We start from the raw sequence: 19171 nt of genomic DNA, 5'->3' as shown, positions 1-19171 counted from the left end.
GATCACACTGATTTTGCATCTTTCATTCTATTTGATAGAGACTGTGTTGCTTTGTTGGGCATGAGTGCTGCGGATTTACGTGAGCAGCATTTCAAAAGGGTTTGTGTTCTTATTTCACTCATTTTTTTATTCATTAAAGTTCTTATTAAAATTCATTAATATTTTTTTTGCAGGGTGATGATTTCGAGCACTATCCTAAGGAACTTAATGTTCTTATTGATAAATCCATGTTGTTTAAAGTGAATGTGAAAAAAAATAATTTGGACTCATACAGTGAGCCTAGGTATCAGATTTCTAAAGTATGTATAAGCGAATCTGTAATCACATCCTTCCTTAAGACTGTTGTGGATAAGAATGTGAGTTATTTTTTTATTAACATTATTATTTCTATTTAGGTTTTGCTGTTCTCATTCTGCGTTTCAATGGATTTGATTTTTTTCAAAATATTTGTTTTAAATGCAGGATGAAGGATTATTTGACAAGGCTTGCGACAGTGTCGTTGCATCAGCAGAACCGGAAAGAGCTACGGTATCTCGAAATTATTGCTTATGAATTAATCAAAAAAATGTTGCATGCAATTTTATTGAAAAACATAAGTTAATTTCAAACAATATTTGTTTCTGACAAGGATGTGGAAAGTCAGACGTGTGATAGTGCAGACGTTGGTGATATTTCGCTATCAATGCTGACGCCGTTAATGAATCCGTATGATCCCCTTCAAGACGATTTTAATTCATCAGTTGTCTGTCCTCCTAAGAAGATTAAGCTAGAGAAAGAGTTGAGTACTTACCCATTATTTTTTTCTTTGTGTAGCTTTTTTTTTATAATCGTGAGTGTGATGTGTCTGTTAATACGTCGTTATTTTTTTGTTTCTGTTTAGATTTGATGCTGTTCTGAAAGACGCGTAGCTGGAACAATGTCACTTGGAAGCTGGAACAACGTCACTTGAAAGTTTTTTGTTTTGGAGATTGTTTGGGATTGAACAATATAATTGTAGTTTTTTATTGCTGTGTTTTGGTAATCACTTCCTCCGTGTTTAACTTCAAATAGAAGCGTTCCTGTAGACAAAGTAATGTTTGTGCACATTCTCGAATACAAGTTTATCTGTTTGTCATTAGTTATTTTCCACAATATTTTCAATTGTATTATTGCAATGATAAATATGTGGTTAATCCGGTAATTGGATAATCAGTTGTTTAATAAGTTTCAAAATTCGAAATTTTAATTGTATAATCAGTTGATTTAATTGCTTTTTATGTTGGAATGCGTCATCTGATCTAAAATTCGAAATTTGAAATGGTTTAAAATTTTGAATTTAAATATGGATGGTGGGAAAAAAATTTCTTTTAAAAATCGAATTTTTATTTTTTAAATCAAATAATTTAACCACCATTTGTGGTGGCAAACAAGGCATTGAATGTCCCACTGCCCATCACATTGGTATCCAAAAAGAAATCAGCTGTTTTAATTGCTTTTTATGTTGAAATTGGTCATCTGATCTAAAATTCGAAATTTGAAATGGTTTAAAATTTTGAATTTAAATATGGATGGTTGGAAAATAATTTCTTTTAAAAATCAAATTTTTATTTTTAAATCGAATAATTAAACGACCATTTGTGGTAGCAGACATAAAAGAATAATTAATTTTTTTTTTGGTAACAAAAGAATAATTAATTAATAAATATGGTTTTGAAATTCAAGATTTTAATTGGATAATCAGGTGTTTTAATTGTTTTTTATGTTGGAATTGGTTGTCTGATCTGAAATTCGAAATTTGAAATGGTTTAAAAATTTTAATTTAAATATGGATGGTGGGAAAAGAATATCTTTTAAAAATAGAATTTTAATCTTTAAATCGAATAATTTAATGACCATTTGTGGTAGCAGTCAAGGTATTTAATGTCCCACTGCCCATCACATTGGTATCCAAAAAGAAAACAGCTTTTTTAATTGCTTTTTATGTTGAAATTGGTCATCTCATCTGAAATTCAAAATTTTAAATGGTTTATCAATTAAATTTCGAAATTATGTATTTATTTTGCACAATCTGAAATTCGAAATTTTAAATTCAATAAAAAGAAAAATCTTTTCACGGACATGCATTCACGATCTCTATTCATGGAGATCATTAGAAATAAAGACAAATTTCACAATTGTTGAAGACCTGATTGTCATTCAATTCACAATTTTGTTATGGTTATTTTTTAAATAATATATACACAACAATGATATAACAAAGACATTATCTTTGTTGTATATTTGATTCAAATATTATAACAATCAAGAATCAAGAGAGCTGAAAGACAAAATAAATTAGATAATCAGGTGTTTTAATTGCTTTTTATGTTGGAATTGGTCGTCTGATCTGAAATTCGAAATTTGAAATGGTTTAAAATTTTGAATTTAAATATGGATGGTGGGAAAAGAATTTTTTTTTAAAATTGAATTTTTATTTTTAAATTGAATAATTAAATGACCGCTTGTGGTGACAGATATAAAAGAATAATTAATTAATAAATATGATTTTGAAATTTGAAATTTTAATTGGATAATCAAGTGTTTTAATTGCTTTTTATGTTGGAATTGGTCGTCTGATCTGAAATTCAAAATTTGAAATGGTTTAAAATTTTGAATTTAAATATGGATGGTGGGAAAAGAAATTCTTTTAAAAATCAAATTTTAATCTTTAAATCGAATAATTAAATTTTTTCCTCACCAACTTTGTCTTTGTTAATCCTTTTTTTTGTATTTTTCAATTTTTTCCAGATGCTTTGCTTACAGAGGATTTTATAAAAAACATAACCCTGGCAGAAATCGATAAGGTGTTGCAAAGCAACGGTAAATGCCTTTCTGATTACCCATCCATGCCGAGCATCTTGGGTGAATCTTTATTGGATATGCAGAATAGATTGGTGATGGATAAATTGTTGTATGACAGTTTCTCTTTGAAAGAAGAGCATGACAGACTACTGAATTCACTCACTGACGAGCAAAGGGTTGTTTATGACAAAATAATTTCAGTTGTTTCGGCAGGTAAAGGAGGATTTTTTTTCCTGTACAGCTTTGGTAGGACTGGAAAAACATTTATTTGGAACACCCTGTGAGCATTTGTTCGATCTCGAGCTGAAATAGTGCTTAATGTTGCTTCTAGCGAAATTGCTTCACTTCTTCTTCCTGGAGGACGTACGGCACATTCTAGATTTCGTATTCCTATACAGATCACCGAAGATTCAACATGTAATATAAAACAAAATTCTACTTTGGCAGAGTTGTTGTCAAAAACAAAGTTATCATTTGGGATGAAGCACCGATGGTACACAAATTTTGCTTTGAGGCTCTTGATAGAACACTTAGAGATGTTCTTAGCTGTGTTGATATGCCCTTTGGTGGAAAAGTTGTCGTTCTAGGAGGTGACTTTCGGCAAATATTACCTGACATTCCAAATGGCAGTAGACAAGATATAGTTCATGCAACCATCAATTCTTCCTATCTATGGTCCCATTATCATCTGTTATCTTTGACCAAGAACATGTGTCTCAATTCTGGAAGTAGCACTAATAATTTGTTGGAAATAAAAGAATTTTCTGAGTGGCTGCTTAAAATAGGAGATGGTGATCTTGGAGATGATGTTGATGGAGAATCTATTATAACAATTCCAGATGAATTGTTGATCAAAGGTTCAGAAGACCCAATTTCAGATATTGTTGATTTTGTTTACCCGAATTTGATGGATAATATATTAGATCCTACTTTCTTTAAAGAACGTGCTCTTCTGACTCCTAAATTGTCCGATGTTGCCATGTTAAACGAGCACCTAATGGCTGTGATTCCGGGTGAAGAAAGGACATTATTGAGTTCAGATAAGGTTTTGAAACAAGACGGTAATTCATCTCTTGAGGATGACGAAATCTCCCCTGATATCTTAAATACATTCTCATGTTCGGGGATTCCTGATCATAAATTAACTTTGAAGGTTAAAGTATCGGTGATGCTATTGAGAAATATTGATCAATCAAGAGGTTTATGCAACGGTACGAGATTACTTATTACAAAGTTGGGGAATCATGTTGTTGAGGCAATTGTTCTTACAAGAAACAATATAGGAGATACTGTGTTAATCCCTAGAATGACGATCAGCCCATCGGGTCATACATTTCCAGTAAACTTTCAAAGAAGACAATTCCCCTTGGTAGTTTCGTTTGCGATGACTATCAACAAAAGTCAAGGACAGTCGCTGTCTCATGTTGGCATTTATCTTCCTAGGTCTGTCTTCACTCATGGGCAATTATATGTGGCACTATCTAGAGTAAAGAGCAGACATGGATTGAAGATGCTGATACTTGATGAAAATGGTTGCGTTACAAATACTACCTTTAACATCGTCTACAAGGAAGTATTTCAAATATTAGTGTAGTATACTTGGTTATTTCTACAAAGAGATAACATTGTTGTTTGGTATCAGGTAAGATCTCAATTTTTTATCAGAAAATATTTTTTAATCTTCTTTGTTGATTTCCTTTAGTTGTTATGCCTATTTTTCTGCTAATTTTTTATTGTTATGCAGATTCAGTATTCGAGGCACAATCAGTATATTATTCCCTTGTCATTTTTCAGAGTCAAAGGTTTTTCATTGTAATTCTGAATTATTCATCTGCCTAAACTATATAATTCCCTTCAATATTTTTTTCTTTTCCAAATATTGTTTATATATTGTTTATGATTCATTTCGAACAACAGCAAATACCAATAGTGCATGGCGGACGATATTTTACAACTGTTGTGAGTATCGGTTGGGCATATTTCTTATTATATTGCTGTCAACATGACATTTATATTTTTTTAATGGAGATTTTGTTGTCAACCATGGAATTTACTGTGTTTAAATTATTATATTCTTTTTTTTGTTCCTACCTTAAAAGTTACACGTTTATGTCATACGAACAAACCGATTTTCTTATTAATTCGTTTACGGGACAAACAAACCGATTTTTTTTTCTCTGTGCATCGCACGGGAAATCAACTAGTTTTACTTTCTAAACAGAAACTTTTTTCACCCGCTTTTATTTATTTTTTTCTTTTGACATACACAGGATTTTTGCTTGGTTTACTTGGGCCTGAAAAATTAGGAATCTTTGGATGCTTTCCATTTGAAGTTGAATGGATGTGCATAATTTATCGGTGTATTGGATTGAAATTTCAAAGGATTTTAATGGATTATTTTTGGACAAAAAAATCTGTTGGTATTCGATTAGGATTTTAATGGATTGAAAAAAGTCATGTGATATTCGATTAGGATTTTAAAGGATTATTTTAGAATCTGTCCAAATCCGTTGGTATTCAATCAGGATTTTAAACAATGGAATCACAATCTCGTGGTATTCAAAAATCCGACGATTTTAATAGATTTTTTATTGGTGTGGATTTCGTGAGACTTTTTAGAGAAAAATATAAATAGGATGTCTCTCCCACAATCTCACCCTAACCCCTATGATTTCTTGATCTCACCCTAACCTCTATGATTTCTTGAGATTCTTCTATTGCAGTGTTTTCTTCTTCATTTGGCCGGTTGACATTGCTTGAAATTGGGTTTCACAATGGGAGCTTCGTCAAAACTACAAAAAAAGCATATTTTTTAGCGATTTTCATCACAAAACAACCCAGAAACAACGAACCAACGAGATTTTAATATAATCTATCTAAAAAATAACATATTTTTTAGCCATTTTTTAGAAATTTTGGAAGTTTAAAAAGCGATTTTTCAAGTTATGGGTCGCGGTTTCTCTTGGCACAAAAATGCGTGATTTTTGTATTAAAAACAACATAAAACAGTGAAAAAATAACAACCAATTTTCGTTTTACATCAATGAAACAATATCAATATTGAAACTTTGATAATATGAATACTATATTTCGTAACAATACATTCATGAACGAAATTCTTTCATTATAGGAAACAATTTCAATTTTGTTTTGTGTCAATAGATAACTAAAAGCTTGTTTCTCAAAAACCCGAAGGCAATTTAAGGTTTCAATGTATCAATTGAAAAAAATTTGAGAAATTTTCTAAACTTTCATGTAATTAAACCCAAAATTTCAAATTCGAAATTTTCTTAGAATATTCAATGAAAATATGCATATGATATATGGTTAGAAAACTCTCAACACGTAAAACAAAAAACCCCAAGGTTTTCAAGATCAATTGCAAAAAATTCCAAACCAAATTTTATCATGAACTTTAGGTTCTATATGCAAATTTAGAATTATTTTTATAATTAAAAAAATTGGATCTTATAATCATATATGCATAGCTTTGATACCAAATGAAGACGATAATTTTCAACCCATTAGATATGTGAAAAGCTGTTGTTTAGTAATTTTTAATGTTTGTTAAAAATTATATTATGTTTTACTGATTGAAAAAATTATATTAGGTTTTACTTTTTTTGCATTTCTTTGTTATTTTTTATGGGAAAGATTATACTTACAACTTATTTTTGTTTATAACATTTTATAGCCATATCTTAACCATTGATTTTCGTCAATCAACGATTATTATTTTCTCAAATCAAACTCATTAATTAATATTTAATTTGCAATGAATGATAACCGTTGATTGACGGAAATCAAGGGTTAAGATATGGTTGTAAATAAAAAAAGGTTGTAAGTATAACCTTTTTCTTTTTTATTGAATCTTGTAATTTTGAATGTTTGTTAAAAATTCATATGATTTTTTAAAATCTTATAAATACATATTGTTCTTTCAAATCTTATAAATTCTATTAAAATCCTTTAAAATCAAATCTTACGAAATCTTGATTTAAAAAAAGTCTTTTAAAAAATTCTTTAAAGTCTCTCCAATTCTAAATAGTCTTTTAAAATCTTTAAGATTTTTTAGCTCAAAAAAGTCTTTTAAAATCCTAATCCAATACACCCCCTTACTTTTTTAAAAAAAATATGAAGAACCAATTGAAAATAGGTTTAAAATTTTTAAAGTTACTTTAAATAATTTTACTTAATGTTTATCAAAATACATTCATAAAAGTATATGGAAATCAAATTTTCTTTTTCTTTCTCTTTTTTTCATATGGACCGCACACACTTTTTTTATATGTATTTTGCTGAACAATAGTAAACTTTTGAAATAATAGAATATTTTGAAATAATAAAGTTTGAAATTGAAATGTCTTAACAAGTCTCTGACCTACGTCATTTACTCAATCCTTGTGCAAGTCAAGGAAATCTTTCTTTCTATATGATTGGCAGCAAAAACTGAAATCCAATGACAGAGGGACAATGTTAGACGGCAATGATATTGAACAAGTTTTGCATGTATCATTGTTTCATTCAACGAAAGAAATATATTCCCTTTGTTGTTTTTGTCAAATGTTGTATAGAGAAAAACACCATCAGGCTGGAAACCAAGATTAGTGTCTTTGTTGAATAGTTTCAATTTTTTAAAAGCTACTGGACCACAAGGAAGGTCTGTATCGACGATTGAGTTTCCATTTATAATTTTCAAGAGAGATTACAAATGTATTGTAGCATTCTTAATGGAAATCAGATATTACAATTTAAAGCCATAGTTATTACTTCTTGTGCATGTTTTTCTTACACTATCCGAATGCCATTGTAGCTACTAAAGCTGTTTTTGGAAAATACATTTGGTACTACCGTCGCACTCAGTACTTTGTACTATTCCCGTTCAAAGTAAAATTACAAACTATGTATGCATAAGTATAGTTTTTTGTTTTCTCTTTTAGGAAGTATATCAGTATAGGTGTTGTGTTTTTATTGGACGGGCATAGGTAATATGGTAGTGGATTAGAAATTTCGCTGTTTTGGATTGTTAAATCGATGGATCTGCTTCCCCGTGTCGATCAAATCAACCAGGAACATCTAGAACTTTTACATGGTTCTTTTCTATATTTCCAAAGAGATGTCCTGTCCTAGTGTACTGTAATTGAACCTTGTGATATCCTTTACACCTTGTTAATATATATGTAGTCAATTATGAAAAACCAGGCACTACAAAACTTTTTTTCCTCCTATTATACATACTTTAATGAGACAGGAATTTATTTGAGTATGGCATTCCCATTAAATTCAACTAGGATATGAATGAAGGGTTTTATAAGAGTAATGTTGTAGGAAAAATGATTGTGTAATGTTATAGAGATTCGTTTTGCGAGCCGTAATTTATTTTTCTTTTTTCTTTTTTCTTCAAAAAGTGTGGGTCCCACAAAATGTTATGTGTGTAGAAAAATTTATTGTGTCATGTTAAATGACAAATGCAAATTCCATTAATGAATGGCTGAAAACTTGTTGCAATAACATTTATTTGTAACTGAAGCTAAAATCTTGGATTGCTCTTGGCCATGGGCTGACCCACAATAATGGGCTAAAGTTAAGTTGGTTTGGGAAGGGCTAGTCGCAAACAGATAAAGCCTATCAGCTTGGTGGGCATAGACCTGGGCTAGACTAGATTAACAGTTGGATATATAAAAATTAACAAACAACGTATCTTTATATTTTATATGGATAAGCTATCAATTTAAGTCAACTATCAAGTATTTGAGGCGTTTTAAATTTAAGTATGATTGCGGAGCTGTGTGGTGAGCACAGGGCGAAATATTATTTCTCCTTTTACTAAAAAACAAAAAAAAAGCAAAAAAAAGTATGATTTAAAAAGTATAAAATACAAAAATATTAAAAGTTATAAAATGTATATGCATAATTATTCAGGTAGAATTAAAAAATGTAAATTAAAAGAAAAAAATTTAAAATTATAAAGGAAATATACATAATTAATTTAAAACAATTTGAATTCAAAATTAAATAGAAGAGAATTTAAGAATGACATATATTAATTTTTAAAGAAAAGTAGATTAAAAGACTAAGTCACTCAGTAAATAATTATTCATATAGGAGTATAACACTCAAAATTTAAGAAAAAGAGAGAGTAAAATTTAATGAAAAAATAAAATGTTGAAATGAATTTATTTAAGAAAATAAACAGCTGAAACTCAAGGAGAAAGATATAAAATTATAACGTAAGAAGAAACATTTAAAATTAATTATTTTGAGAACATATTAGAAAGAAAACAAAAAATTTAGCTTAAAAACTTGTAAGTTTATTAAAAAACATTTTGAAAAACGTCAAAAATTAAAGGTTCAATTAAATTTTTAGCCCTTCTATTATGTTTAATATGACATGTTGGGCTCTCAATAAATTTTTGCTCAAATTCAATTTTGGACTCTCTACTTGAAACCTCCAAATTTTATTTTCCTACTCGGATAATCGGGGGATTTGTTATGAATTTTTTTAAAAGAAATTATGTGAATGATTCATGATATGAAATTTGTGCATAGTTATATGTACCACACGATACGATACAATTCATGTAAAGCTTAGTCACTTGTAGTATCAATGATTGGTCCCATAAATCGACACAAGATTTTTCAGTGTGCTTTGTTCTCACTTGCACATTCTCTCAGAAACTTTTCAAAAGGTCACCTATCCCAGAATTGCTCTAAGTCAAGCACATCTAATTATGAAGTTATTAAGATACTGGGCTATCACATTTGCTTTTCTTGATGATATCGAAGTTCAAAATCATAATCTGACTTTGGCTTGGAGGGGGTGTTCCTCGTGAATCCTCCTTGCCCACATTTTTTTCTAAATTATATTTTTTAATTATTTTGATGTTCTAATATTCCTTTATTTTTATTCTATTTTTAATATTATTATTTTCTTAATATAAATATTGTTTTTTATATATATCCTTATTATTATTATTATTATTATTATTATTATTATTATTACATTTACTTGTAAAGCCCGACCGCTTGTAGGATTAATGATTATTCCCACAAACCAACACAAGATTTTCAGCATATTTTGTTCTCACTCAAACACTTCCAGGGAAACTACTCAGTAGGTTACTCATATCAGAATTGCTCCAAGTCAAGCACGCTTAATTATGAAATTCTTAAGTTATGGGCTATCGAAAAGTAAATGCATTCTTATTAGTATAAGTAATACATATTATTTTCTTTAAGCTGTCCTCAATTGTACAGTCTCATACTTGCATAGTCTTTGGATCCCTCTAGTTCAGGTGTTGATTCGATTTATTCGTACACACATCTAGTTGGAAGCGTGCCAAAAGTCGTTCGTTGTCTGTGCCTCATCTCTTTTGCACTGGCTATCACTCCATGCCCTCGTCAGCTCCCGAGATGTTACATGCCCACCAGCTTTCTCTTGGTCTATGCCCACCAACTTCCGCTTGGTTCGTCCTCGAACTTCACCGTACTGGTAAAGAGACCCTTCTCTGATACCACTTGTAACGCTCAACCACTTGCAAGATTAATGACTATCCCCACAAATCAACACAAGACTTTTCAACGTGCTTTGTCCTCACTCACACACTTCTTGATAAACTTCCCAAGAGATCACTCATCCAGAATTGCTCTAAGTCAAGCACGCTGAAAAGTCTTATGTTAGCTTGTGGAGATCTGCAAGCATCCGTGCATTACAATTCACAAGCTCGGCGATACCTATCGAGGGGGTGTATCGGAAAGGGAGTTGTATCGGATGATAGTCACAATGCGATACTGCATCGTACGATACGATACATATCGTGTATAATATGCCCCAAAATTTGTAATTTTTAATATAAAAAAATGATTTGTGATTTAAATTTAAAAAAATAAAAAATATCATTATTAATAATGAAAATAAAATAAACATTTAATTTGTGATTTAAACTTAAAAATCAATCTGAAAAATCTGTATTAATAAATATTTTAAATTTCTTCAATCTTCAAAATAAAAAATAAATCAATAAAAAAACTTATTCAAATTAAAGCAACAAAAGGTTGAGTAAATAGAGCAAAAAGTGCCTTTTCAAAATATCTTTATTGATTTTGTTTTAACCTTATGAAGTCGAAAAGTCACTAATAGAAGCTTTTTACCAAAAAAAAAAGTCACTAATAGAAGTTGATAGTAATAATATTAGTCTTGATGATTGATGAGTAGGAGAATAACTGATTTGTACTTTAGTTACTTATGCATTTTGCTTATTGGATTCCTTTTGAAATTTGGATTTATATAATATTAATTATATTATATATTTTTAAATTATTTTTTATGATTTAACACAACTCACGATACATGACGCAACAAACTGGCCAAACAATATACTATACATATTGCGATTCAACAACCTTGAATTTCTGTATAATTTTGATGAAATTGGAAGCATTATGTAAGAAATAAGGTTAGGGTATTGAAGAGGGAAAAATTCTAAATTTGTCTCTTTTTTATTCAAATCTATGTTTTGATTGGTGAATTTTTAGTAGAGGAGGATTTCAAAACAGTTTAATCAATTGAGAATGTGGAGATTTTGAGTAGAAAATAAAATTTTAGGTTTTTTAGGTGAAAGAGAATCTAAAAAAAATACTTGAACTAGCAATTTAAAAAAATCAAAATTGAAATTCAAGAAAAAAATATTGAAAGACCAAAATCATGCATTTTTTTTGGGGTAAACATCATGCATTTACTATAATAGAATAAGGAAAAAGAGCAATTAAATATAAATTAGGCTTAGAGTTTGTTTGGCAAACGTTTTTTTTAATCTAAAAATTATTTATAAGCTAAAAGTTAAAAAAAAATTAAAAAAAAATGCTAAAAGTTATTTGGTGATTATTGTTCTCAGGGTTTTGAAGGAGGGATGATGAAATAATTTATTATTATAAGGATTGTTAGGGTAAAGAGTAAAATTGTTTAATATAAATTTAGAATAAGGATTAAACTGAAATATAAATATGAAAATTCTAAAAAGCTGACATATATATCCTAAAAAAAGCTTATCTTGAGAGCTTAGGGTTTCTTTTTTAAAGAAAAAAGTTGAAATAATAGGTGAACATATGCGATAAGGTATTATACAATTTTATTCCGGTTTTATGTAAGTAAATGAATGAACATCTTGAGAAGAAAAGAGAGTATTTTTTTTTGAATGTATCCACTTGAATATATTTATTTTTAAAAAAAAAGTAAAAAAAAAATTCCATTTAAACCTATATTTTTATTTTTCCAATTTTTTTGCTTTTTTTGGATTGGTGCATCGATAAAGGACAAGGAAATTATTATAAGAAAAAAAAGGACAAAGAAATATTGTATTGTTTCAGATTGATTAAGAAACAATGGGAACTGAGAATAATGTAGCTGTATTGAAGTTGACAACTTGAAGATTTGCATGAATGGTTGCAATCAATTATGAGATGAAGACATTGACAATAGTTTTTTTAAGAAATGAGGAAAACAGGAAAGTGAACAGGCAAGAGGAAAAATATTCCTTGTCTTGAATTCGGAGTGCACATTCATGTGCATAACTGTAGTCTCTGTACTCTCAAGCTCAATGATATGTGTCTGTAGCGATTAGCCCATAAAAGCAAAAGCAAAAAATAAATTAACATAAGAAAACAAAAAGATATTAATGCCCTGCCTGACACGCTTCTCTCTGGACCACTAACCATCAGTTTAGACAATTTTTGTATTAAAAGAGTACGTTACAGATAACTTATTTCCTACGAAATATCCCTGTCTGCGTGGATCTATCCCTGACTTTTTAATAGTATTTAATGTCATATGATTTATCAAAAAGTCATTGTCTTAAAATCTTTTTGAGTAGTTGTAATCATTTTATTTTATTCTCTAAATTTTGTTTTGGCTTAGAGAAATCAGATAATTACTTTTAAGACTTGTATCATTATGTCATTTAAGGAGATAGATTTTTTTTTTTCAGATATTTCAATCAAATTCGCAATTAATCTAATTCGAGACAGATTTTGGTATTAAGACTTTAAAACTCCTGCTAAAAATAATACTTGAGAGCAATATTAAAATTCCATTTGGTGTCATCAATCAACTACCATCATTTGATAGGAAATAGAACTTTTGTGATATTATTTAATATTGATCTTCTTTAATAATTACTTTTGGTTTGGTTTCAATATTCTCGTTTGGTCTTTTTGCTAAAAAGATTAGTATCAATTCTCTGAATAAGTCTTAATATTACAGGTAGCAGTATTTGACAACCTACGAAATTCTTCTTTTTTTAAAAGAGCTTAAATAGTGGTAACGTCCTTTCGGAAATGGATCTTCTAATGTGTCAAAAAAACATGATATGATCATGTGGAAAGATCATAACCATACAAAGATAAATCAACGGTTATGATTTTGTAACTACTTATTTTATCATTTTTTTTTCTCTTCCCTTTTTACCATTGACCCACCTTTGTATGGTTATGATTCTCACATAACATGATCATGTGAATTTTCACATTAAAGGATCCAGATCCCGTTCTTTCAGAGTTTGTGTCATTCCACGAGTATAATTCCTTGATCACTTTTGTAGGGATCTGCATATGGTTTTATCATTTGAGTGTCAAGTTATTGTTCCAAATTCAAATAACCTCTTTCTCCACTAGTCGGCTTGGTGCTCTTCGTATACTTGAGAGAATATATAGTTGTTGCCTCGTCTGGGGAATTATAAAAAATAAAAAAAATACTGATTTCATATGGCTCTAGACTTGAGAGTGATTGACTTGTCTCCATGAGAACCCTATAATTATTCTATGTCTTTGATTAATTGTGTAAGTTATGGTCTTTTTGTATTATGTGATGAATACATTTGAGAGGAAACGAGTCTTGGGATTTTTAAAAACACATGGTGGTTGTGTTTTAATCTTGATTTTGACAAAATTTATAATAAAATTAGTTTAAGTACTTAGAATAACATTATATATTGTACTATTAAATTAATAAGACTTTAAATTTCAAAGCGATATCAATTAAACTTTAAAAACTCTTTCCTTTTTGTAAATATTTTTTATATTTTCATTACAACAATTTTAAAAAGCATTTCCACTACAAGGTACTTTTAAAAAACGACTACATCATTAAAAAGAAAAAATAAATAAAGAAGAAGAATCACTCAAGAAAAAAGCTTTATGACATATTAGATTTAACTTTTGCTATAAAAGAAAGGGATTTGATTTTCTCATGTTAAATGAGAATTCAATTTTCATGTTGTAGAGATAAAAAACATGTGGGATCCAGATGTTAGAAAAAATTATATGTAGGACCCATGTCAGCACGGAAATCGAAGAGTGTGTAGGAAAATTTGAATTCTCATGTTAAATGGAAATTATAAAACCCTAAAAGAAATCACAATATATTTCAAAATGAGGGCTTTCATCAAAATTTAAATTAGTTTTCTGATTAACGGTCAGTAAGATTCAAAATTCACCCTACACAGACATCCCTTGCACAATCATAAAATTAGTGTTTAAAAACCCGGCTCGGCCATCGACTCGGCCGAGGTCAGGGGTCATGAGGTCACGGGTTCAATCGGGGAGGTTAAGGGGTCACTACGCTGACCCGGTTTTATATATTAAAAAAATATAAATATATATATATATATATATATATATATATATATATATATATATATATATATATCATATATGAAATATTAAAAAATAAATCACCTATCATCAAAGATTCAAAATATACTTACATAATTCACCAATTACGACCACAAGTCAATATTACACAACCTAATTAAAGTATCAATATACCAAAGCACAAAACTCATATTCTAATAGGGTCACTACGCTAACCCGGTACTACCTCTTTTGAGAAGGTCCCTGGTAAAGGAAAATTTAAAGGAAGTAAGAATAGGTTTTTGTTTTCCATCGACGACCGTATGGATTTCATTTAAATGGGTAAAATTCTTACATTTTATAGAAGATTCACGGCAGCAAGGTGAAGATTGAAGACGACTAGGTCGCTGAGAGAGAAGAGAACGATTAGATTTAGGTTTGCAAGTATTTTTATTTTATTTTTGTAATAAAATGATGTTGTTTCATGAAAAAAAAACACAAACAAAAAACATGCAGTGACCCCTCTGCCCACTGACCCAGGAGTCACTAAAACCCGGCCGGGTTTTGGGGGTCGGAGGGGTTGAAATGCATATAGGATCCAACTTGTGACCCTAACCCTCAGAAGGGAGGGGTCAGGGTTGACCCAGGTCAACTCGGGGGGCGGGGTGGAATTTTAAAACACCGCATAAAACCAAAAAAAAATGAACTTCCAAATCTTAACATCATCAAGGTTAAACTTCAAAAGGACCACCACCACCCCCAAAAAGCTTTTTCCAAATACTTGAGTTGTCATTGCCTAACTTCATACCCACAAGCCAAAGCTGAGGCAATTTAAGTTCGACATGCATTGTGATGATTTGGGGGTGGGGGTGTTTACTTGACAGTTGACAGCTCATTGTTTCAAGACGCAAATCTTATCCATTGCAGAATTATCAATACCATCCAGTGCATTTTTTTTATTCCTTGAATTGGATAACCATTGTAATCCTCAACATCTCACCAACCAATCCTTCAAACAGGAAGCAAATTTTATTATTGAGTAATAAATGTTGAACAACAGAAATTCTTTAGCCTAACATACAATACCTCACTTAATCTATTCCGTTCTCAAGCTTAAACACGACCTTCTCTACAAATTGTACATCCGAGAAATAGATAATACTCTCAATGCTTGCTTAGAAGACGATAAGACACAGAAGAAAGCAACAAAGTAGAAAAACTGAAATTCTGTTCAATGATTTGTCTGCCTGCATCTCTTGCCTTCTCAACCTAGGGCTATTTCTTCCCATCATGTGATAAGAATTCGGGTAGGAATATAAATTTTCTGAGTTGCCCAAGACTCTTGTACAAAACATCTCTCCAAACATCCCAACCACAAGGTTGGGGAATCCTGGTGCCATGGTTGCACCAAGATTGAGCATTTGTGATGTGTCATCCTCATCTTGGTATAGAGAAGGGTTGAAATGTTGACTCTGATAAGGATTGCGATATGGAAGTTGCTGACCACTTTGAGATGATGTTGCCAACAGAGATTGAGCACCTGAAGCAGGTGGTCTTGGTGGTACAAAAGTATCTCTACGGGATGCCTTTCCATCATGCTCATTACAAGCAGGGGAATGGCCTCGACCATAAAGAGGAACCATAGTGGTGTGGGATATATCATCCTTGCAAACAGGGCATTGAGGGTGTTCATCAGGTGCAAGAGAAGCACTTTGGACATGGAGCCACTTGTAGATGCAACGCCAACAATAAAGGTGGCCACAGAGGGTCACTACTGGTTCATGTGCAGAGTCCAAGCAGATGTTGCAATCAAAACAACCATTGGAATTTTCTGTCTCAGTCACAGCATTTGGGATGGTTTTCCAATCCTGGGAATAGTAGTGCTCAAAGGCCATGAATCAGGGAACCCTTCTTGCAACTTTAGTCACCGGTGCTTCTTCAGCCCTGAATATACAACAGACCAGTCACCAAACCAGCTTAATACACAGAATCATAGAAAGGTTTTGAGGGCATTAAGTTCATAGATGTAATCAAAGATAAAAGAAACAAACAATAGGACATCAAGTAGAAATAACTTGAGATTTCACCAAGCCAATCTAATGCAGGAAAAGAAAACATCAATAGAGAAAAAAAGAGGAGCCTATCACTCTAATTATTTGGTATCAAGGGCCATTCATGGAATGTGATGCTATTATCCATACAGGGCATAAACTAGTATGCATTTTCTCCATCTCTCTTAGCACCAGCAACTGCTATGGTACATGACTTGAGTACAAAACTCCAAAATCAAAATTTGAATGCACAAGCTTAACAGCAGGGGCAACTCACTGCCATCACTCAAAAGAAAGACAGAGTTAGGTGAAACATCTAATCTGAAACCCAAAAAGTTGCATTAGAATTCATATTAAATTGATTAAGCTTCTTAACCCAATAATCTCTTGCTAAATATTTGAACCAAGAGTATCACAAAGATGCCCACAATATTCCAATTAAAGAAATTTCTAGGTTCTTCTTATGGTACATGTCAAATATTCAAAAAAAATCAGATCTATCCCAATCCTGGAACTGCTCAAATTTTCATATCCAAAAAAAAAAAAAAAAAAAAAAAAGCTTGATCATGAGATTTGCATGCAATCGTCAACAGCAATAGATGACAAGCACAAAGCAATGAGAAACATAACAGATGAAAAAATAGTTAATATCCTTAAAAACTTATAAATCAGCGAACAATGGCCAATTGTGTGATTGATTTCCACATGAATTCAAAGAATTAAAATTTTAAATTTTAAAACCAAGTAAAAAAATAAATAAATTACTAAGATCTACAAAATTCGAAGACATACCCTGAGAGAGAGAGGATAAGTAAAGGAGTGTATGATCCTCCTTAGGCAGAGAAGTTTCTACTACAGAGAGAGAGAGAGAGAGAGAGTGGTGTAGCGAGCCTTTATTTATGGCCTTATTTATATACAGTACAAAACTACAAATGAATCTGCTGTCACTATGATCAAAATACAATGAAATAAAATAAAACTCTATTCATAATGTCAGAGCTTCTATTCTTCAGATCGTTAGAAGAAAAAAAATTATTTAATTATATCAGTCTCGCAATTATATCCAATAAAAAATTCGTACAAAGACTTAAATTAAAGACCAAAAGTTAAAGCCTTCGCAATTCCATTATGCCAATTGCCAAACATTGTTACCAGCATTAAGAGATGAAATCGGCCCTGTTTGATTTATGTTTTAGAAAACAGCTTTTTAGTTTTGAAGAATTAAAAATTTAAATAATATTTATTCTATGGAAACGTATCTAAAAACTATGGGTTCAAAATTTTTAACCTTACTTTAGATAAATTTATTTAATGTTCAGTAAAATACATATAAAAAAAAATATGAAGTCTATATGGAGCTATATAAAAAGAAAAGAGAAAACAAAAATGAGTTGTACATATTTTTGTGTGTGTATAGGTGAATATTAAATAAAATTATCTAAAATAACTTTAAAAACTTTAAACTCAAAGGGCTCCTTTGATTGTGTTTTGAGTTTTTTGTTCTTAAATTTATTTTGCAAAGTAATTTTTAAAAATTATTTTGTAGAATAAAAATGAAAAAAATCCATTTGATAACATTGTTTTGAAAATAGTTTTAAAAGTTAAAAAAACAAAAAAAAATTGTTTGATAAATTTGTTTTCAAAATGTGGTTTCCTGCTGAATGCATTCTTGGAGAGGGGGCAGAACCTTTAGCCATCACTGCTCTCCCGCACTCCGGATTAGTCCCATAGCCGGCTCAAAGAGTCGAAGCTCGTGGGGATACCGGAGGGAGCCAACTCACCTCAAAGAAGTAATTAGAGTTGGGTAACTAAAAAAAAAAATGTGGTTTCAAAGTAGAAAAACAGCAAAAATTATCAATCATATCAAATGCCAAAAAGCAAAAGAACATATCGTGTGGCTACAGGAATTTGAAATTGGGATCTATATGAGATGGCACAAATTAACTTTTACTTTTTTATTTTCAGATTATTACCATCATGTCATTAATGAAGCTCTTATTCTTCATGTTTTTGTTATTTTGGGAGTAAAAAAGTGAAACACAAAATCAAAACATGATAAGGGTGTTAGGAAAATTTGGTTTTAAAAACTAAAATTAGATGTTGTTTTTAGAATTATTTTTACAAAACACTAATTAACAAACAAGTTTTTTTATTTTTTTATTCTTAAAACAAGAAAACTGTTCTACCAAATAGAAATCAAACAGAGCCTATATCTGTGTTTTAGTTTTTGAAATAAAAATTAGAGAATATCTCGTAGATGTTTGATTCTGAAATATGGAAAAACACGGAGAACAGTTTTTCCATAAATGGCAATGTAATAATTAAGTTAAAATTGAAAACAATAGAAATTTGAACAGTATTTCGTGTCTCTCACTACCTGAGCAGTAAGAAGACTGCTTTAGCATCCACTCTCTTCAAACAGATTTTATTGTTCTTCAATTTCTAAAATTATTTTAAACATTGTCATCAAACAAGTTCTTTCTTCTTTTATTCTACTAAACAATTTTTATAAATCAATTAAAACACTATAAAGAACTTTGTGATACATCTTTCCAAAAGTTTTATAAATGTCACATTAGTTATCATCCAATCAATGTGGGACTATCTATCTCAACACGCCCCCTCAAGCAAGAGCCCTTTAAGCTAGAAGGGTGGAAAATTGCACAGGCCTAATC

At 30.5% G+C, this 19171-nt stretch overlaps 2 protein-coding genes across 2 annotated transcripts; one reads left to right on the top strand and one right to left on the bottom strand.

The window, feature by feature from the left end:
• Window positions 1-173: 173 nt before the first annotated feature.
• LOC133289229 (uncharacterized) lies at window positions 174-4636 on the top strand (the record flags this gene model as incomplete). The annotated part of the gene is made up of 6 exons (XM_061487128.1): window positions 174-356; window positions 463-528; window positions 629-782; window positions 2767-3100; window positions 3268-4393; window positions 4565-4636. Coding segments are annotated over 6 exons (1935 nt in total), but the record flags the coding sequence as incomplete, so codon positions are not given.
• Window positions 4637-15472: 10836 nt separating this feature from the next.
• Window positions 15473-17413, bottom strand: LOC133289225 (E3 ubiquitin-protein ligase RMA1H1-like). Its single transcript, XM_061487123.1, has 2 exons — window positions 17289-17413; window positions 15473-16389 (listed from the first exon to the last, which is right to left on the bottom strand). The coding sequence occupies exon 2, from the start codon at window positions 16338-16340 to the stop codon at window positions 15621-15623; it is 720 nt and encodes a 239-aa protein (XP_061343107.1). The 5' UTR covers window positions 16341-16389; window positions 17289-17413; the 3' UTR covers window positions 15473-15620.
• Window positions 17414-19171: the final 1758 nt, after the last annotated feature.

The sequence above is a fragment of the Gastrolobium bilobum genome, unplaced genomic scaffold (assembly GCF_033153095.1).
Source record: "Gastrolobium bilobum isolate Gb01-03AN ecotype WA unplaced genomic scaffold, APGP_CSIRO_Gbil_v1 utg45761, whole genome shotgun sequence".
Lineage (NCBI taxonomy): Eukaryota > Viridiplantae > Streptophyta > Magnoliopsida > Fabales > Fabaceae > Gastrolobium > Gastrolobium bilobum.
This window is presented reverse-complemented; position numbering and strand designations above follow the sequence as displayed.